Source organism: Rhinolophus ferrumequinum, chromosome 15 (assembly GCF_004115265.2).
Source record: "Rhinolophus ferrumequinum isolate MPI-CBG mRhiFer1 chromosome 15, mRhiFer1_v1.p, whole genome shotgun sequence".
NCBI lineage: Eukaryota > Metazoa > Chordata > Mammalia > Chiroptera > Rhinolophidae > Rhinolophus > Rhinolophus ferrumequinum.
The window spans coordinates 42,880,503-42,900,586 of record NC_046298.1 but is presented as its reverse complement, the minus strand read 5'-3'; the positions used below and the strand labels follow the sequence as shown (position 1 = coordinate 42,900,586).

The window sequence follows — 20,084 nt, the reverse complement described above, 5'->3', positions numbered from 1 at the left end:
ATGAGGAGTTGCCAGGATCTGGGGGACGGGAAGGGGCAGTGACGGCTTAATGGGTACAGGTTTCCTTTGGGGGGGTGAGGAAAATTATTTGGAATGAGGTAGAGGTGCTGGTTGCACGACGTTGTGAATGTACTAAATCCCAATGAATTGTAGGCTTTGAAATGGTTAATTTTTATGTTATGTGAATTTCATCTAAAAATATTTTTAATTGGTACTTTGAAAAAATATTAGGTGGAATATATCTTGATGGCCTTCTCAGGCTGTGAAGGCTTGTGGTTTTGTTGTTCTGGATGCTTTGTGCCCTTCTCCCTTCCAGGCCGGACACCTCACGCCTACCCAGGGCCTTAGCTGGCATAGCTCACAGCTCCTCTCTTGGCTATTTCAATAATTTGCTGTGGGACTTTGGGACTGTTTCCTTGTCTGTTCCAAGGGGGGTTGGACCCACTGGTTTCTACTGTGCCCTCATATATCATGGGCCTGCTTTACTCGAGTTCAAGGTGGCAAGCCCCTTCCCCTACCTTTCCCACCCCAAAATGCTGACCGTCTCCCCCAGCTCTGGCAAGACTTTGCCCAGGGCCTATTAATCGACACTCAGCCTACCCTTTATCTCTGGCTGAAGTGCAAAATCTAATACCTCTCCAGGCCAGGCTGCTAGCCCCCACTCCCCTCAGAAAGCCAGGCAGTGGCTCTTTGGACCTTTCACCGGGGATCCAGCTGGCTGCATCCATTGAGGGGAATGACTGTGTATTCAAGGCCTCCTGTAGCCCCAAGCAGACTGACACAGCAATGTCCCCAAACTTATAGCATTCTGGTCCTTCAGGCCAGCCGCCCTCAGAGATGATGGCCACATAGTCACATGAACAGGGCTCTGTGGTTATTTACACTCATATTAGCTCCTGACAGGGCCACATTCCCTCAGACCCGCAAAGGCAGGTCCCCGTCTCCTGAGATCTCCCAGTGTGTGGCCTGGCTTACCTCTAACCGGGTTCTTTAAAGGAAAAAGCTAATCATGACAGTAATAAAAGCCCCTCCAGTGTTCTGATTTCCTATCACATCACCCAGGCCTGTGCTAAGGGCTGTCGCCACGTGGTTTTGTTCAATCCTCCTGTCACCTCATGGCTGAATACCACTTTCATCTTGTTTCAGATGTGAGGACGTGAGGCTCGGAGGTAGCATCCGTTGCCCAAGGTCAGCTAAGAAGTGGGAGGACCCATCTCTCTGCCCCAACCATCCCCCGTGCCTTTGACCATTTCATTATCCTATCCTGCCTCCCTGGAAGTCTCAAATGTCTTTTTATCCAGGTCACTCGAGCCCCAGGACACCTGTGGGGTCCCAGGACAGGGCCTGGAGTGGTGGCAGGGGCAGCTGCCCTGGGAAACAGTTCCCATGACCTTGTAGAGATCTGCGGGGAGGTGGGGAGGCCAGTGCCTGACTTACCCGCTCTGGGCCTCCAGGTCCAGAAACCCGAGTGACTGTTGGACTACAAGCCACAGGGGCCTGACAGCCTGCAGCTGGGGGAGGCGGGGCGGAGCAACGCAGACAAGCCAGCTCTTAAATAAATAATTAGAAAGGTTGGAAGGGACACTCTAAGGCCAGTCTCAAGTCCCCCAGGCTGCAGCTTCCTTGCCAGGCCAGAACTCATGAAGTACCCATGCCTCTTTGCCCTGATGGAACCAAGGATTCAGTTCCTCTTTTCCTTCCTCTTTCTAAAATAGCCAACCCACGTTCTCAGGATCTCTCTTGTATTCCTGGCTTCTGGGCAGGGAGATGTTGGGGGCACAGTGGTAGTCGAGACAGACCCCACCCCCAGCCCAATGCGGGGGACAGACCCATCCCAGACACTGTCCATTTAGAATGGGCAGGCTTGTGAAGAGGGAACCCAGGGGGCTGGAGGAGGCTGGAGGGACCCCTGACCCCGCCTGGGGGTCTGGCGGACTCAGGGTATCCTGAGTCAAAATCTGAAGATCTTAGTCAAGTGAAGAGAAAGGTGTGTAAAAAAAAGAGGTGAGGCGGTAGGACTGAAAAGGTCAGGATGGGATAGACCATGCGACGTTTTTCAAACTGTTTTGAATTTGAGATACTTGACACTCAAGAGAATCTCTATTTTATTTGCAACACAGTATGTGTATATACAGGTGTGCATTAAATTAAATTAAAATTTCACAAAACAATAATTATTTTACAATATGCTCTGATATTTCATACTTTTAAAAATCAACTGCTTGAGATTAGCTAATTTAATTAATGCCCTATTAATAGGTTGACACCTGAAGTTTGAAAATACAGATATATAGACCATGCTACGCACCTCTGGACGCCAATCAAAGAAGTGGAATTCTAGAAATAGCAAGCGTGACAGTCTTTAGGGATGTTCACTCATCTGCCCATTCTCCTCTCCTTCTGGGCGGGTGGTAGGACTTTATCTTCCTCCCTTTTGAAGTTAGGCTTTGGAGCCCAGGAATCAGCATTTTTAACATGCAAAGGGAGCTATGAGACGCAGGAAGTTTAAGAAACAGTGACGTAGGTGATAAACTCCAGTAGGTGAACCATGTTAAATGAATGATTTTAACTTTAGCCCCTTTATTTCTATCTACCTAGCCTGGCTCCTGCCCACTGCTCCAGCCTCATTTCTCGGCAGTTTCCACTTCAACCAAATGGAATTATTCTTGGTTACCTAAATTTCATACTTCCAGTGCTTTGTTCTTTTTTTTTTTTTAATTTTTATTGGGGAATATTGGGGAACAGCGTGTTTCTCCAGGGCCCATCAGCTCCAAGTCGTTGTCCTTCAATCTAGTTGTGGAGGGCGCAGCTCAGCTTCACGACCAGTCGCTGTTTTCAATCTTAGTTGCAGGGGGTGCAGCCCACCATCGCATGTGGGAATCGAACCAGCAATCCTGTTGCTCAGAGCTAGTGCTCTAACCAACTGAGTCATCCAGCCACCCCTCCAGGACTTTGTTCTTGCTGTGTCCTCTGCCTGTACCCTTTCCTTCCTCCCTTCACTGGCCAGCTGTGACATCCTTCCAAATTCAGCTTAGATGCCCCAGCTCACTGACCCTATTTCCCAGGCTAGGCTTCCCCTCTGGGCTCTTCTATCCCAGCCCTGTTCACCGTCTGCCCCACTGGAGTATGAACCCAGGAGGGCAGGAATTAGACCTGTCCCAGCCACAGGATGACACCCAGTAGGTACTCAGAAAAAGTTTGCTGAATGCATGAATGCATAGCTGAGGGAGGAGGACAGGCTGTATCCTTTGGGGGGTCCTGATTACAAGTTTGATGGAGGACGCTGAAGCCCTTCTGCTGTGAGACGTCGGGTCCTCTCAGGACAGACACCATTTGGAACAGTACCTATTTCACAGGCAGCAAACTGAGGCCAAGGAGGGCCTCCCTGCTCTGTGAGGTCCAGATTTTCTATCACTCAACCTAGCCTCCTCCTGGCTCCTCTCACTTTCTTTTGGGAGCTGCAGGCCTTTTTTCCTCCCCAGTGATGAAATTTGAATCCGGGTAGGAGGTTTGGTTGCGTGGGAAGAAAGCTGGTTGAAACCAGTTGGTGTTTTCCTCTCCAAGCCTGGGGAGGGCAAGGGGGTGGGACATTCTTGGCCAATCCTGGACCAAACCCTCAAACTTTCCCCTCTTGGCCCACACCCACCCCGCATTCCCCGAAGGTTCTGGGATTCCAGAGTCCCCTAGTTCTGTAGCCTCCTCCCTCCATCTTGCCTCCGGTCTGGCACCCCTGTGCTTGGAGTGGGTGGGCAGTGACTAGGCTAAGCCTGGCCTACCCCTATGTTGCCCAACTGGCCTAAGCCATTTTTTCCATGCCCTGAGGGCCCTGATTAGCAGGAAGGCTGCCAGAAGCTTCCCTGCCCCAACCTGGCCACCTGCTCTCGCAGTATCTGAAACCCAGCTGCCGGGTCCCACCTGGGGCCTCTCAGGCTCCCTTTGACCAGTGGCTCCAGGGAACAGAACACTCTTTAGGGTAAGTACCAGCCTGTGAGTCTGTGTCCGAGGGAACGCATGGGAGAGTTGCTTTTTTTTTACCTTTCCCTTAGCTATAATGTTGATCTCAAAAGGCCACCCTCCCTAAAAGTACCAAGAGGTTGTGGTTTGCCAGGAAACAACCAAAGTGCTTTACACACATGAACTTGGTTCACCCCTCCACGATCTCTGAGGTAGACACTACCGTGATCCCCCTTCTGAGCGAATGGAGAACTGAGTGACTTGACCGAAGTCATTCAGCTGCATGCTAAGCAGCTGCACTGCAAAGCTACAGCTTTCCTTCCTGAAAGTGACCTCTTCTAGCAGTTTCTACAAATTCTTCCATTTTTTAGAATTCAGTTTTAGTTATAGTTGACGCACAATATTATATTAGTTTCGGGTGTACAACATAGTGATTCAACATTTCTATACCTTATGAAGTGATCACCACAATAAGTGTAGTAACCATCTGTCACTGTACATAGTTATTAAAATATTATTGACTCTATTCTCTGTGCTGTGCTTTATATCCTCGTGACTTATTCTGTAACTGAAAGTTTGTATTTCTTAATCCCCTTCCTCTTTTCCACCCAACCTCCCACCCTCATGGCCTCTGGGGATCATGTTTGTTCTCTGTGGAATCAAGGCATTTGAAACAGGCTGTAATATATTGTTTGTTTTCCTCACAGATGACATAGTGGCCTGTCCTATACATCTTTTCCTGCACCTGTATTTTCCTCTTTCACACTATTTTTTGACTATCTGATTTATTGCGGAAGACGGCCCTCCCTCCGTTTCCCCACGTGTCTGTCTGTCTGACACCTCTCAGCATTCCATTCTGTGGATTTGGTTTTTAAATGATTGAAGGAATGTAGGACTGAATAGACAGATGCCAGGCTGAAGAGTCTGGACTTTATCCAGAGGGAAGCTACTGGGGCCACTCAGAGGGTGGGGTGACTAGATTAGATCTGTTTGTGGAAAGCTTTCAGGCTCTTTTCAACTCTAGGGCTTTGCATGTACTGTTCCCTTTGCCTGGTACACTCTTTCCCTGGGCTTGATCTAACCCCTTCCTACCCCAGCTGTGATGCCTCCTTTTTCAGGAAGCCCTTCCTCACCCCCAGGCCAAGGCAAGTACCCCTTCTGGGCTCCCCCATCCCAGCCCTGTGCATCTGTCATTGTCTGAGGATAGGTCTGTCTACCCCTCTGGACTGTGATTCCCCGGAGAACAGGGTTGGGACTGTTTTGGTCCTTGCTGGGTCCCTAGTACCACCCACCATCACAGGTCCCAACAATGTGCTCAGAATAAATGATGGTCCCTTATAAAGGAAATGTCTCTGCTTGGGGAGGAGCCAAGTGCAGGGGTAGCTGTGGTGTCTGATAGGGGTCGAGGGCACAGACTGGAGTCAGAGACACCTGAGTTCAAATCCCCTGTCCAGGTAGGGGATTTAGATCACAACAAACCTCATTACCCCTATTTGTGTCCAAATCAGTAAACTGGGAGAGTGATGTTGCAGTTTCAAGGATTAGTGGAGATAATATCTGATAGCGCTGCAAACAGGGTGTTTCCTGCTGCTGCCTCACGGCTTTGTATCTGCTCTTTCCTTTCACTAGAATGTTCTTCCCATATTATCCCAGTGGATTCCTTCTTGTCATTCAGGTCTCGTTAGAAATATCACCTCCTCAGAGCGGCCTGTCGTGACCACTCCACCTCTCTGTGGTACAATGCTTTAGCTTTCTCCAGCTCTTATCCCCACCTGGCAGCCCAAGTTTGTTTCCTCGTCTCCCCTCACTAAAATCCAGCAGGGAGTTTTGTCTGTTTTTTTTTTCCCCCCAATTTTTTTTCAATTCTGAATCTCTAGCACCTTGAACAGTGCTTGGCCCTTAGTGAGGGCTCAGGGAGTATCTGTAGAACGAATAGAGTGCTCAGGAATTGTCCCCTTGTGTTTTGTATTGAAGGTCACCGTATGCTTGATTGAATTGATACTCACGCTGACTCTAGGATGTGTGAGGAAACAGATGCTCAGCGGGGAAGTGGCAGAGTCAGGATTTGAACCCATGTCTCTGGCTCTATTGCCCCACTCTCAGTGTCTAGCGCAAAACCAAGCTCTCTGGAGTTTAACTTGAGTTTGTTGAATGAATATGATGTCACACTAAAATGGTAGGGTGGAGAACGGGGGTTTTCTGAAATAGGTCGTGTCCAGGCAGGGGTTCTGGGAGGGGAGAGTGTCTGAGAGACACAGGAAGGAGGTCCAGTGGACCCATGTGCCGGGGCAAATTCTCAGCTTGGCCTGGCCCCAATGCCACAGATCCTGCAAGATGTCACCACAAGCTCTCAAAGCTCCTTCCCAAGCAGGTCTAACTGTGGGCTGGCAGTGACCAGCAGGGAGAGCTCCCCACCAGGGTCCAGCAGCGTATGGAGCTGGTCTGGGCCCAAACCATGTTCTTCAATAATAACAATGACAGCAACAACAATAATAGTAGTACTAGTTAACTTCACTAAGGGATACGCTGTACCCTTTCTAAATGCTTTGAACATATGATCTCATTTGAAACTCACAGTACCCACGGAGATATGCTCTATTATTCTTCTTCCCATTGTACAGATGTAGAGACTGAGGGTCATAGAGGTTGTGATTTTCCTGAGGCCCCACAGCTGCTATAGGAAGAAGCTTCTGAGCCTATCACCATCTATAGTCTTTGAGCAAGTGTGAACCCCTGAAATGTTACCAGAGAACAGGACAGATGGGGAAGGAATTAGGATTCCAGCACTGCCAGGAGCAGAGTCATGACGAGGTCACTGGAAATGGCCCAAAGGACCACCAAGAGGAAATTTAGGAAAGCAGCAGAATGAGTATGGTTAGGGCCTTGGGAGGCAGGCATGCAACTTCCAGTTTCCCCAGGTGTGGCCTTAAAGTGAGTGACTTCCTCTGACTATAAGCCCCAGTTTTGCCCATCTGGAGAATGGGTATAAGTGGGACCAGACCCATCAAGCAGTTATGAAGGTTCCAGGGAAATCAGGTATATGCATTTGTCAAAAATCAGCAAATACCACTTAAGATTTGTGCATTTGCTTGTATGTAAATTTTACCTAAAAAGAAAAAAAAAAGACTGCCTGCAAATATTGAACTCTGATTCATAAATGCACATTGAAGTGGTTAGAGGGAAAGTGCTCTCCTTGTATATCTGCAATTTACTTTGTCATGCATCAAAAAAGGTGAACGGAAGGATGGATAGAGAGATAAACAGACAGAAAGAAATACAGAAATATGGCGAAATAATTGTGGACTCTAGGTGGTGGGTATATGGGTGTTTGCTGTAAAAATCCTTTAAACCTTTTGTTTGAAGATTGTCATAATAAAATATGGGGGGAATATTTGGTGAAAACATTTGTAAAATCATTAGCACAGTCATTAAATTGAATTATAATTTTTAATGGATGAATTGCAAATTGTGTACCTAGGGAGAAGTGGATTACAATCCTAATATATAGTAACCTCCATTAATTGGTAAGAGTTGAGTTCTGAACTGGGAACATTTATTTTAAAAATTATTCACATTATTAAACAAATAACTCCATCTCATTTAATAAATAACTGCATCTCTTACATCAACCATGTGGAGGATGTGCATTTTCAAGGGGTGATAAAAGACCGAATTTAGGGCGGAAGGGAGTTCCAGGCGGAGGTGATTTGAAAATGAGCGGATCCGCTACACTTTCTAGAGACCCTAGCGCGCGTCAGGTAACCGTTGTGGCTTAACTGCCCCAACCCACAGCCCAATTCGTTTAGCGGGAAAATGAGTCTTTTCAACGCCCCGCCACCTTCGGGCCGGGTCCCCACGTAAACCCCGCCCCGGAACATGGCCATTGTTATTCTGTCTACTACGGGGACTTGCCACACTTCCCGCCTCAACCCTCCTCTCGCGCTCAAGGCGGGGCTCCGAACGTGCTGCAGCCAATCAGCACCCTTAGATCGGTCCCCGCCTTCTCAAGCCTCGCCCCTGTCCTTAATCCTGGTCGCTTCCGCCGAGCGGGCTTAGAGCCACGCGGCGCTCTTCTGAGGGTGCCTCTGTGTAACAGCTGCTACCTTCCTGGGTCCTGGACCACGGCCTTCCGCATCCAGAGACCTGGACCCTCCCTCCCGACCCAAGAGCCTGGTTCCCCTCTTCCGGGAGCTCTGTCTCCTGGCCCCCAGACTCAGGCTCCCGAGCTCTCCGTTTTCAGGACCCAGGCACCCCGGGTCCCCGCCTTCCGGATCCAGGCATCCCGGATCTGCGCCACCGGGATCTCGCCTCTTGAAGACCTTGGCCTCGGGGGCGCTGTCAGCTTTCTGGAGCCAAGAACGCCAGGTCCCAGCTTGAGAGACTCCTGTATTCCCACCTCCAGGGCCAAGAAACCCAGGCGCCCCCGACTCCCAGCTTTCGGGCGCTGGACACAACCGGGAGAAGCAGAGGAGCCCCAGCGCCCAGCCTAGGGATCTCCAACACTCAAGCTTCCAAGAGGCAAGGAACTTAGGCGCGGTGAACTCACACTTCAGGGAACCCTCAAAGTTCTAGCCCCCAGGCACTGTTACTCAACTTTCAGTTCTAAGGAACATCTGCGTCCTGGGAAGGAACCTTAAGCGCTCCCAGCTTCTAGGCGCCAAGGAACCCCAGGCCTTCCATCATGGTTGCGGATCCGCCTAAGAGAAACCCCAAGGGGTCGGCGGCGGCGGAGTCCACCGAGAACGGTGTTGCGGCTTTGGTCCCCATAGAGGACCCAGGAGCGTCACGAGGCGGCTGTTGCAGTTCCCGGGACCAGGTGCGCCGCTGCCTTCGCGCCAACCTGCTGGTGCTGCTAACGGTGGTGGCCGTGGTGGCGGGCGTGGCGCTGGGGCTGGGGTTTGTCGCAGGCCGGTGGCGCGGTAGCGCTGGGCCCCGCGCGTCTAACGGCCTTCGCCTTCCGGGCGAGGTGCTGTTGCGCCTGCTGCGGATGATTATTTTGCCGCTGGTAGTGTGCAGCCTGATCGGCGGCGCCGCCAGCCTAGACCCCAGCGCGCTCGGCCGCCTGGGCGCCTGGGCGCTGCTCTTTTTCCTGGTCACCACACTGCTAGCGTCCGCGCTCGGCGTGGGCTTGGCTCTGGCACTGCAGCCCGCGCCGCCCTCGCCAACATCAACTCCTTAGCCGGGGCCACCGACGCTGTGGAAGAGTCCCCCAGCAAGGAGGTGCTGGATTCCTTCCTGGATCTTGTGAGGTCAGACACCCCTGTCCGGTGGAGTGTTGGGGGGGGAGGGTACTTGAGCTACGTGAGGAGGGGACTCGTGTTAGGGATGGCGGGAGTGGCAACGTGGACAGGAGGGGAGCTTTGGGGCCTCCAGAGCCGGGACATCCCCATGGTCTCAGGAAAACTGGACGGGATGGTGGGGGAGCTCTGGCCCCTCAAGGGTCAGGGTACAGAGGGTGAGGACAGACTCCTGGGGAAGGAGGTTTCTAAATGTCGGGGCCTGGTGACATAAGGGGGACCCCACATAAGGGTGATAAGCAAGGAAGTCTTATAGAGAAATGAGAAAGTAATGCTTTGGGGGATCTTGGGGGACTTAACAGAGGCTTTCCTTGTGAGGGGAGGGGATCCGGAGGGTTGAAAGGGGATCTTTGGGTGTCCAAAGGCCCCAGATGGGCCTCTGGATAAAGGTTTGAGTCCAGCGTCCGGGTAAAAGATCTGGGCTCCAAGGAGCCTGTGGGGGGGGCCTGAGGAGATCTGAGTGACCCCCACGAGATCCCCTTCCCAGTCCCAGGGCTCCCCACACTACATGTCACCCAGCCAGGTTATATTTTTTTCCGCCTGCCATCCCCACCAGTTCAGCTGGGCCCTGGTGGCTTCCCCCTTGTATGTTCCTGGGAAGTCCTGCCACCTCTACCACTTCCATTTCATTTCCTCACTCTGTGCCCCCTCCCAGGCTGCCTAGAAGGGGGCCACTTAGAAGAGGCAGATTTTTTTCCTTCTGGCCTCTGCCCACCCCCAAGAATGGCTCGCCCTACTTTTAAGGAGAACAGACTGCTGGGTCCACATGGCCTTGCCTTTGGGGCCTAGTGATTCAGTGTTTCCAGGTTGGTTAGGACTTCCTGGAAGTGGTGGAGGGATGTGATGAGTCACAGAACCGGGTTCCCCCAGCTTCTTGGGGCCTTGGTGCAGTCTGAGATGGGAAATTCTCTGCAGAAGCTGCAGTGGGTGGGTACCTCTTGGCTGGGGAAGATTAGCTGGGTCCTGGCCCAGCCCTGGCTGGCTTGGGTGGGTATAGGCCAACCTGCAGACAGGCACACCCACTGGGAGGCTGTTTATGCCAAAATACATATAACTCACGCTGGCCAGCCACTCCGACACTTAGCTTGAAACATCTCAGAGCCACACAACTTTATAACCAACTGACCCAGCTAGACACAGGCACACAGACATTCAGCCACGGACTGTGATGTCTCACACTGATACATGGGCTTGCACCGACTGTCACACACGCACACCCATTGGATACTAACACCCTTTTGGCACAAGCATACACACTTACATACGCACCTCCATGGCCACACACCAAGTGTCCCACATAATCTGAACACTAACTCACCCCAACCAGATGCTAACACTTGACAAACTGAACACAGAACCACAACAGCTGTACACCCACGTCACTGGGGAGAGGGAAGATGTGTGGGGGCTCAGTGGTTAGGACTGTGCAGCCCGCTGGCTGGGTTCAAGTCCCAGCTCTGGCACTTCCTAGCCAGGCAAGTTTCTTCACCTTTCCTCAGTTTCTTTTTCTGTAAATGGGATAATAGTGCTCATCCCTGAGGGCTATTGTGAGGATAGAATGAGCCGATTTATGTAAAGTACTTACTACATGCCTTTGCTATTATTTTTGTCTTGCCTTGAGACACAAGGTTGTCATCTGACACCCTCGCTGCTCAGTGTGGTTTCATGCTGGCTGCTGCACACTGAGTCGCCCTCGGACACGGTCACCAAAGTGGCCATATAAACACATGCACATTTATGACCCACCCTTGTCACCCTTTCTGCCCTCCTCTTCCCAACACACCCAGATCTTCAGATGCTCCAGCCAGCCCCCAGGGCCAGACCTTTCCAGCCCTCTAGGAGGAAGTGGCTGATGCAAGATGTCCAGAGTGTGAAGTTGGCTGCATAGGGTGGAGCTGAGGCCCCGGGTGACCCTGCCCCAGCCTGCCCCAGGGGAAGCCAGCATTCCTTACCTCTAACCGCAATCCCACAATCCCTCTGCTAGGCCAGCTTACTGGGGCCCTAGGAGACCAGCTCAGATTCCCCACGTCCTAGAAAGGTGTACAGGCCCCCGTCCAACTCTGCCTGACAACCTGGCTGAGGCATGGGCGGGGGCCATATTTGGGTATAAATAGGACCTACAAGGGTCCCCCGATCCCAACCTAGACACCCCCGGACCTTCTGTGGTATCTAATAACCCCCTGCCCCCCCCATGTCTGTCTCTGCAGAAATATCTTCCCCTCCAACCTGGTGTCTGCAGCCTTCCGCTCAGTGAGTCCTTGGGGGTGTCCCGAGGGGTGGGGGGTGGGCAGGGAGTGAGACAACCAGTCACAGCCCCTTGGCCCCTGATTTGGGGCAGTGCCTGGAAAAAACCCACCTGCCCACATATTTACAGGCAATATTGCAGGATTCTTGGGTGACCTCTACAACCCATCCATGCCCTTCATCAAGAAATGAGAATATGGGTTCCGATCCCCCTCTGGGTTCTAATTCTAGCTGAGTGACCCTGGGCAAGTCACTGAACCTCGGTTTCCACCTCTGGAATACAGAGGCAGGAGTAGTCTACCTCAATGGGGTAGGGATGCTTAGGGCAGCGTTGTAGGTGCCAGTATGGAGTGCGGGAATCTTGACAATTGACACTGACTCTTTCCAACCCCCTTTGCAGTACACCACCTTGTATGAGATAAGACAGTTCAACGGAACCCAGGTGAAGGTAAGAGCAGGGGGACCCTACCCTTTGGCCCATGGTTGTGGTTTTTCCATTTTGTTCCCACTCTAGCCTTTGTCTACCCCCAGTCTTCTAACATTTGTTGTACAATCTGTTTTAAACTCTGTTTAAAGCCCCTCGCCAACTGCTGTCTTTCCTGCCTTTCTGGAATCTCTATTTTGCCCCCTTTTCTCCCTCCCTAATGCCCTGCTTTGGTCCAGGCTACTTTTTCCCCCCACTCCATCTTGCCCTGGCCTCTCTGATCTGCCCCTAGGCCCACACCCTCCCATCCACCTCCAAAGCACAAGCTTGACTGCCTCTCCCCTGCCCAAAGTCCTGTCATGCTCCCTGCTGCTCTTGGAAGAAAGCCCAGGCTCCTCGCCACAGTCCATGGGACACTGCAAGGTCGGACCCCTGTCCAGCTTCTCTCCTAGCTTTTTGTGATTCTGCCCAGCTCATTCCTCTCCAGCCAGAGGGGATTTCTTCCTGCTCTTTGAATGCCCAGGTTGCTCTCATTTCTAGGCTGTTGCACATTGGTTTCCTCTCTCTCTAGAACCTTTTACCACCCCTCTTTACCTGGTTTACCCTTGCTGTTCTCCAGGTCTTAGTCCCTTCCTCCAGGAAGACCTACCTAATTATTCCACCCCCGAGCTGGCTCCCTCCCTATTCCCACACTCCCCTGGGTTCTCCCATCTGAGCCCTGCCCACTCTCGGTGGTTTCTAGCAACAGGTCTATTTTCCCTGGACCTAGACTGTGAGCCTTGGAAGGGAGGGGCCCAAGGAGCTGGGTGTCCCCAGCACCCAGGACAGGCCCTCAGTGACTATGCAGGTTTACTGAGAGACTGCCTCCCGACCGCATCTGTTCCTTGCCAAAAGGTGCCTACGGGGAATGAGGTGGAGGGTATGAACATCCTGGGCCTGGTGGTGTTTGCCATCGTCTTTGGCGTGGCCCTGCGGAAGCTGGGGCCTGAGGGAGAGCTGCTCATCCGCTTTTTCAACTCCTTCAACGATGCCACCATGGTGCTGGTCTCCTGGATCATGTGGTAGGTGGTGGGAGAGGGAATTGGGCGTGTGGGACGGGGCAATCCTTCATCCACTCCTTGGAGCCAGAGGGCCTGGATTCAAGTCCAGCATGGGCCATTCCCTGGCTGTGTGACTTTGGGCAAGTGACTTACCTTCTCTGTGACTCCAATTCCTCATCTATAAAATGAGGACAGTGCTGTATTCCATGAAAGCTAAGACTGACACTGGCATCGTCTTGATTTACTGGAAGGTGACAAAAAGACAAGCTGTGGTCACAGCCTGGCTAATGCATCTCAGTTTTAGAGATTTAAAGGTAATCAAATGTCCGCCTTTGGAGCAATGATCTAAAATGGCACCTGCTTTATAGGGTTATCACGAAGATGGAACAAGTGCCTGGGTATCCATAAAGAAAGCTCTTAGAAAGTGTTTTAAATGCCTGGCACCTACTGAGCAGTCACTTCATATCAGCTACCACTATTAGTACCATGGTGAGCTTTGGTTAAATGGCCTTAGATAATGAGAAAAAAACCTGTGCAGAGGACTCTGGCTTCCACCCTTGTCCCTTCCCCTGTCTTATCTCCACGTGGACTCGCACAGATTCTCAGGACTCACCCTGGATCTGGAAGGTCAGGAAACAGAAGCGGTGGAGAGGGTTGCTACATTTTTAACAAATCCCACATACCCATCCACCCTGATTCCAGTGCAGCCATTATCTAAGAAGCTGCTGTGCAGGAATTGAATAAACCTTGACTGGTAAAAGCACTTTGCCGGAGAGGTGGGGTGCTGTGTGGGTAAGAGCAGACTCTAGCCACAAGGCCTGGGTTCCTAACCCTGTGTGGCCACTTCCCAGCCGTGTGCCCTACGGCACGTTACTTATCCCTCTGTGCCTCAGTTTCCCATCTTGAAAATGGGGTTGGTCGTATCAGGCACAAACGAAGTGCCTATGACAGTGCCTGACCTATAGCAGGCCTACAGTAAACAATATTAGCTAATATTTATCAAGTACTTATATAACTTTTGGCATGTCTCACTGGCCGATCATGGGCCTTTGGCCAAACCCAAGTGCACAGGTGGCTGGGAAATGGTGCCTTTTTTCTGTTACTAAAAGAGGAAAAGCGTTTGGGAGACAACTGGACATAGCGATCAAGCAGTCAAGGAAGGCCTGCCTGGGAGGCATAAGCACCTGAAAATCTTCACTCCAGGAGAGGGTGCTAAAGTTTATCGATGAATTATTAAAGGCTTCCAGCTCATTTCAGATGGCATCTCATTTCATCCTCCCAACATTCCTATGAGGTTGGGAGCATGGTCGTCCCTGCTTTACAGACCTATTAGATGTTGTTGATTTGATGGTAGCTGTAAGGGACTCAATAGGAGCTCCCTTGGGGTGGAGATTCAGTCGCGTTCAAGGGCTCAGCACATCCAAAATGCTTCATACCTGGAAGTGGTTATTAAGACCTGAACCACGGCTTGAGAGATTGTCTTGGTTTAAGTTATACAAACTGTTATAACAAATTAATCCAGAAAATGTAAATGACTCATGCATGATGGATGTTTCTTTCTCCGTTGTGTGTTAAGTCCAAGTCTGATTGGTGACTCTACTCCAAGTGGCAATGGAAGCACCCCGGCTTCTTTTATCTCCCAGCTGCACTATCTTCAAGGGGAGAGAGCAAGGCAGGGGAGGTGCCCCAACTTCTGCACACGTTGCTGTGGGTGTTTCTTGACTGCCAGGGAGGCTGTGGTCAAGCTATGAAGAGCACGTGCCTGGCCCTGGGTGGGCACGTGATCAGAGGCTGCCATGTGTGTCCTGGGTAATTAGGTATGCACCGGTGGGCATCTTGTTCCTGGTGGCCGGCAAAATCGTGGAGATGGAGAACGTGGAGATGCTCTTTGCCAGTCTCGGCAAATACATCCTGTGCTGCCTGCTGGGTCACGCCATCCATGGGCTCCTGGTACTGCCCCTCATCTACTTCCTCTTCACCCGGAAGAACCCCTACCGCTTCTTGTGGGGCATCATGACTGCGCTGGCCACTGCCTTCGGGACTTCCTCCAGGTGCGGCCTCGGGGCAGACCAGAGCGGGAGTTTTAGGCTAAAGGGTCTGGATCGGGCGTCAGATGTCTGAAGACTCCTGAACTTTTGTATTTGGGAATATTGGATCTGGGTAAGGGGGCCATACTTTCCTGGATCTCCCCACTTCCTAAAATTAGGAAACTCCTGCCTTAGAGATTTCTTCCTCCCTTCCTGAGAAGCCCTCCTCTTCGCCAAGGCCCGAAACCTGGGGACTGTAGTGCCCCACCCTAGATCCAACCTCTCGGAGCTCTTTCTACCTTCTCTTCTGGGTATTTCGCCCATCTCTGCTGGTCCTGTGCTTTCAGAACTGGACCTTCCCCACAGCGGCACCCCCAAGAGAGTAGTAATTCTTAGCGGAGGTCGATTACTGGCAGAGATGGAAGGAGGTGTAGGTCAGTGAGCTCTTAGACATTGTAGAATTTAGGTATGAATTTTTGTGTTTATTTTGAGGAGTAGCAGGGGGTCCAGGACGTCAATATTTTGGAATCCTTGAATTCTGTGGGATTCCCTAGTGACTTCTGGCTCAGGGAAGAGAAGGGAATGGAGAGCTAGAAGGGCCGTGGGTGGAGGTCCCGCGACTGTCTAGGCTAGTGGGCGGGGCTTGGGTCCAGGAGGATGGACTGGGCGTGGCCTATGATGGACGGAGTGGCGTGGGCGTGGCTTGGGCAGTAGCTGGGTCCAGGCCTTGGCTGGCCATGTGAGCTCAGATCTGTGGTTCCTCACAGCTCTGCTACTTTACCGTTGATGATGAAGTGCGTGGAGGAGAGGAATGGTGTCTCCAAGCAAATCAGCCGCTTCATCCTGCCCATTGGTGCCACTGTCAACATGGATGGTGCCGCACTCTTCCAGTGTGTGGCTGCAGTATTCATTGCACAGCTCAACCAGCGACCCTTGGATTTCGTGAAGATCGTCACCATCCTGTGAGTGCGTGGTGGCTGCGGCTAGGACCCCCCCAGCCCCCCACCCCCCTGACACCTTATCTGAGAATGGACATAGGCTGGGGGGAGCATACCTCCTGTGGCAGCTTCTCCCACCTACGAGGCCCCTCCCTGACCTCCCCTGGCCTCTTTCAGGGTCACCGCCACAGCATCCAGCGTCGGCGCTGCGGGCATCCCCGCTGGAGGTGTCCTCACGCTGGCCATCATCCTCGAGGCAGTCAGCCTGCCGGTTCACGACATCTCCTTGATCCTGGCTGTGGACTGGCTTGTGTGAGTGTCGGTTTGGGGTTTCAGGGGGGCTCAGGGGTGCCTCTGGGAAAGGGGATGAGCAAGAGGGCAGAAGAGGAGAGGAAGGAAGAAGTTCTAGAGGAAAGGGGGTGGGACCTTGAGACTTCCAGTCAGAGGGGAGGAAGGGATTTTTGGGCTTCTTAAAGGAATCCCAGAAAGGTTGTGTGCCTAAGGGGTTAATAGAATGGACTCTTAGGCCAGGCTACTTGTGTTCAAATCCCGGTGCCACCGTTGCTAGCTATTATGACCTTGGGCAAGTACTTAATCTCCCTGAGTCTTGGTTTCTTCATCTGTAAAATGGAGAAAATAGTCTCTCCTTAAGATTAGGTGACTTAATACATGCCCTTATGAGAACCCCTAGTAAGTAGTAAATGCTACATACATAATTGTTAGCTATCACGATGAAGCTATTAAGAGCATAAAAGATTGGAAAGCAGTTTGGTTTCAAAAATTATAGTTACCGTGTATCTTAGTAAATACCACTCCTAGGTATATACTCAAGAGAATTGAATACAGGTCCTTGAAAACTTGTACAAAAATGTTCATAGTATATTATTCTATTAATCACTGTTCATAATAGCGAACGGGCAGAAACAAACCAAATGTCCATCAATTGATGAATAGATAAACAAAATGTCACATATACATACAATGGAATATTATTCAGCAATAAAGTGGAATGAAGCATTAATACATACATACATAGTAACACATGAATGACCCTTGAAAACATTGTGCTGAGAGAAACCAGACACAAGGGACCGCGTAGTCTATGGTTCCATTTCTATGAAATGTCCAGAGTAGGCAAATCTGTAGACAGAAAGTAGATTAGTGGTTGCATAGGGCTGGGAGGAAATGGGGGATAACTGCTTAATGGGTGTGGAGGTTTCTTTATGGAGTGATGAAAATATTCTGGAATTAAATAGTGGTGATGGTTTTACAACTCTACTAAAAACCACTGGGTTATACACTTTTAAAGGGTGAATTATGGTATGTGAATTATAGCTCAATTTTCTAAAACAACACACACACTTACACACACACACAGTATAAAGAGGAAAGAAATCGATCCTTAGGATTCTAGGGAGGAGAAAAGCTTGTATCTCGGGGGGAAGAGGAGGGGTGCATGGGTCTTCTGGGGCCTCAAGAAAAGGGAGGGGGACTTTCTGAGGTTCTAGAGGCAACAAATATTGTGTTTTGTTGGGAGAAGGATCACTGGGGTCCAGGGAGGATCGAGGAGGAGATCTTTGGGGTTCCCTGGCAGAGTATGATGGGACACTGGGTTTCCAGGGGGAAAGAAGGGAAGTAGGTGAGTACTGGGGTTCTAGGTGAAGAGATTTTCGAGTTTCTAGAAGGAAGGGATACTGGGGATCCTGGGAGGATGGAGGGCTGAGGTCTAGGAGTAGAACAGGGTTCTGTGTAGGAGGGTGTGATGGGGACTTCATGATTCTAGGGGGAGAGGAGGGAGGGTTGGGTCTTGACCCCTCCCCTCTCACTCACTTCCCCATCACTCCTCCCCCTGCAGGGACCGGTCTTGTACCATCCTCAATGTGGAAGGTGATGCTTTTGGGGCCGGACTCCTCCAACATTACGTGGATCGGACAGAGTCTCAGAGCTCAGTGCCTGAGTTGATCCAGGTGAAGAGCGAGACACCCCTGGCTCCACTGCCCAGCCCCACTGAGGAAGGGAATCCCCTCCTCAAACGCTATCCGGGGCCTGGTGGGGATGCTGACACCTGCGAGAAGGAATCGGTCATGTGAACCCTTGTTGGGACCTTCCCTGCCTTAATGGTGGCACTCTGGACATTGGGATCATGAGGGATGGATACACGGACACACTGGGGCTCGGGGGGCCCACACACTTACGGGAGCCAGGGGCCCCAGCCTCCCTCCCTGACACGAGATCTGGGAGGACTCCCTGCTGGGGTGTATGTGTATGTGTATGAGTGTGTCTCCTCAAATCTCCCCAGTCCTCAACTCCTGCCTCCATCCAAGGCTAGGGAAATAGCAAGGTGGAGTAATAGCGTCCTCCACGCCTTATCCTGGGAGCCTACCTGGCCTCCCGTCTCAGGGCACAGGTCACCACATGGAATTCTGCCCTCTTTGAGAGTAGGGATGTTCCAACATGTTGCTGGTTATTTTGGTGGCTTTAGCTGTGTGTGTGTGTGTACGTGTGTACGTGTGTATGTGTGTACACATGTGCATGCATGCTATGACTTTGTACAGTTTGTCCCCCCCTGTCCCGGACCCTCTGTTCACTCCACAATAATAGAAATACTCCCAGGTACTCGGTGGGAGGAGACCAAGAACATTTTTTAGCAATAAAATTACAAAGTATATCTAATCAGATGTTTTTAAGAATTTGGCTGAAAGCACCAGCCACCCAGAAATAAAAACAAACAGGATGCATTGGATGTCATTGAAATAAAATGTCTGTTTATCAACCCCTTTGGGGTTGGCAACCGCCACAAGATGCCACTACACACCTACTGGAATGCAGGAAACAACAATCCCATGAGATGAGGAACAACGAGACAGAGCCCGCGCATTGCTGGTGGCAATGCAAAATGGTCCAATCACTTTGGAAAATGGCTGAGCAGTTTCTTATCAAGTTAAAATATACATTTATCATAGAGCTCAGGAGTCCCCCTCAAACGTATTTAGCCAAGAGAATTGAAAACTTCTTTTCACACAAAAAACCGGTACACAAGTCTTTATAGCCACTGTCTTCATAATTGCTGAAATTTGGAAAATAATCCCTTGGATAAACTGGTACAATCATCGTACGATGGAAGACTATTTGGCAAAAAACAAGTATTGATATGCAGCCGAGCCTTGAACAACTCGTTGAACTGCACAGGTCCACTTGTACACGGAGTTTTTATAAACACCTGTACCGTTTTCGATCTGGTTGGGAGTCTGGATGTGGAAGGCTGACTGTATGCATTGATCTGTGCTATTTTATATAAGGGACTTGAGCATCCATGGATTTTTGTGTCCACAGGGTCCTGGAACCAGTCCCCATGGATATTAAGGGACAACTTAAGCTTTCGGGGAGTCAAAAGTTAAACACGGATTTTTTGACTGGGGGGGGTTGGTGTCCCAACCCCTGCGTTGTTCAAGGATCAACTGTACTCAACTCAGATGCATCTCACAGATAATATTTTGAGTGAAAGAAACCAGAAACAGTACATATTATATATAGTTCCATTTATGTGAAGGCCTGGAACAGCCTAAACTGGTCTCTGGTGAGAGAAGTTGGAGTAGTGACCTGGACAATGCTTATTGCCTGGGAGAAGGCGTGAGGGAAGCTTCTATGATACAGCAAATGTCCTATGTCTTGATTTGGGTGACGCTTACACAGATGTCAACATTTGAAAAAGTTAACCTGTACACTTCAGATGTGTGCATTTTACCCGATGTATATTCTAGCCAATTTTGTACAACTTGTAAGAAATTCACTTTCCATTGTAACCACCTACATAGGAATGTTGTAGGTCTCCCTCAATATCTGAACCCACACTCTGCAAATAGTCCCAATAATGATATGCTGTTTTTTTATTTTCACCCAAAATTCACCATTTGGATCAAAAACCAGCTGTGCAACTTCCCCCCCACCTTCTTCCTCTGCTGCCTCCCTCGGCCTCTCCCACCCTCCCCTTCAAGCCGGTGTTTCTCAGTCTAGTTGTGTAGGACACAGCTCCCTGGCCCATGCTGGTGTTATGAGCCTTGCACTCTACTGAGGCAGTCCCTCGGCTGCTCAGGGCAGCCCAGCTCCAGGGAGAGCTGTTGTTCACAATCTTAGCTGTAGAGGGCGCAGCTCACAGGCAC

General features: G+C 50.7%; 1 protein-coding gene across 1 annotated transcript; it reads left to right on the top strand.

Moving 5' to 3' along the window:
• The first annotated feature begins 8,008 nt into the window (after positions 1-8,008).
• Positions 8,009-19,353, top strand: SLC1A5 (solute carrier family 1 member 5). Its single transcript, XM_033128861.1, is given in 11 exon segments — positions 8,009-8,848; positions 8,850-8,907; positions 8,910-9,101; positions 9,104-9,203; positions 11,459-11,501; positions 11,896-11,943; positions 12,814-12,980; positions 14,777-15,010; positions 15,754-15,948; positions 16,102-16,236; positions 17,780-19,353. Coding segments are annotated over 11 exon segments (1,620 nt in total). The 5' UTR covers positions 8,009-8,635; the 3' UTR covers positions 18,015-19,353.
• The last annotated feature ends 731 nt before the right edge of the window (positions 19,354-20,084 follow it).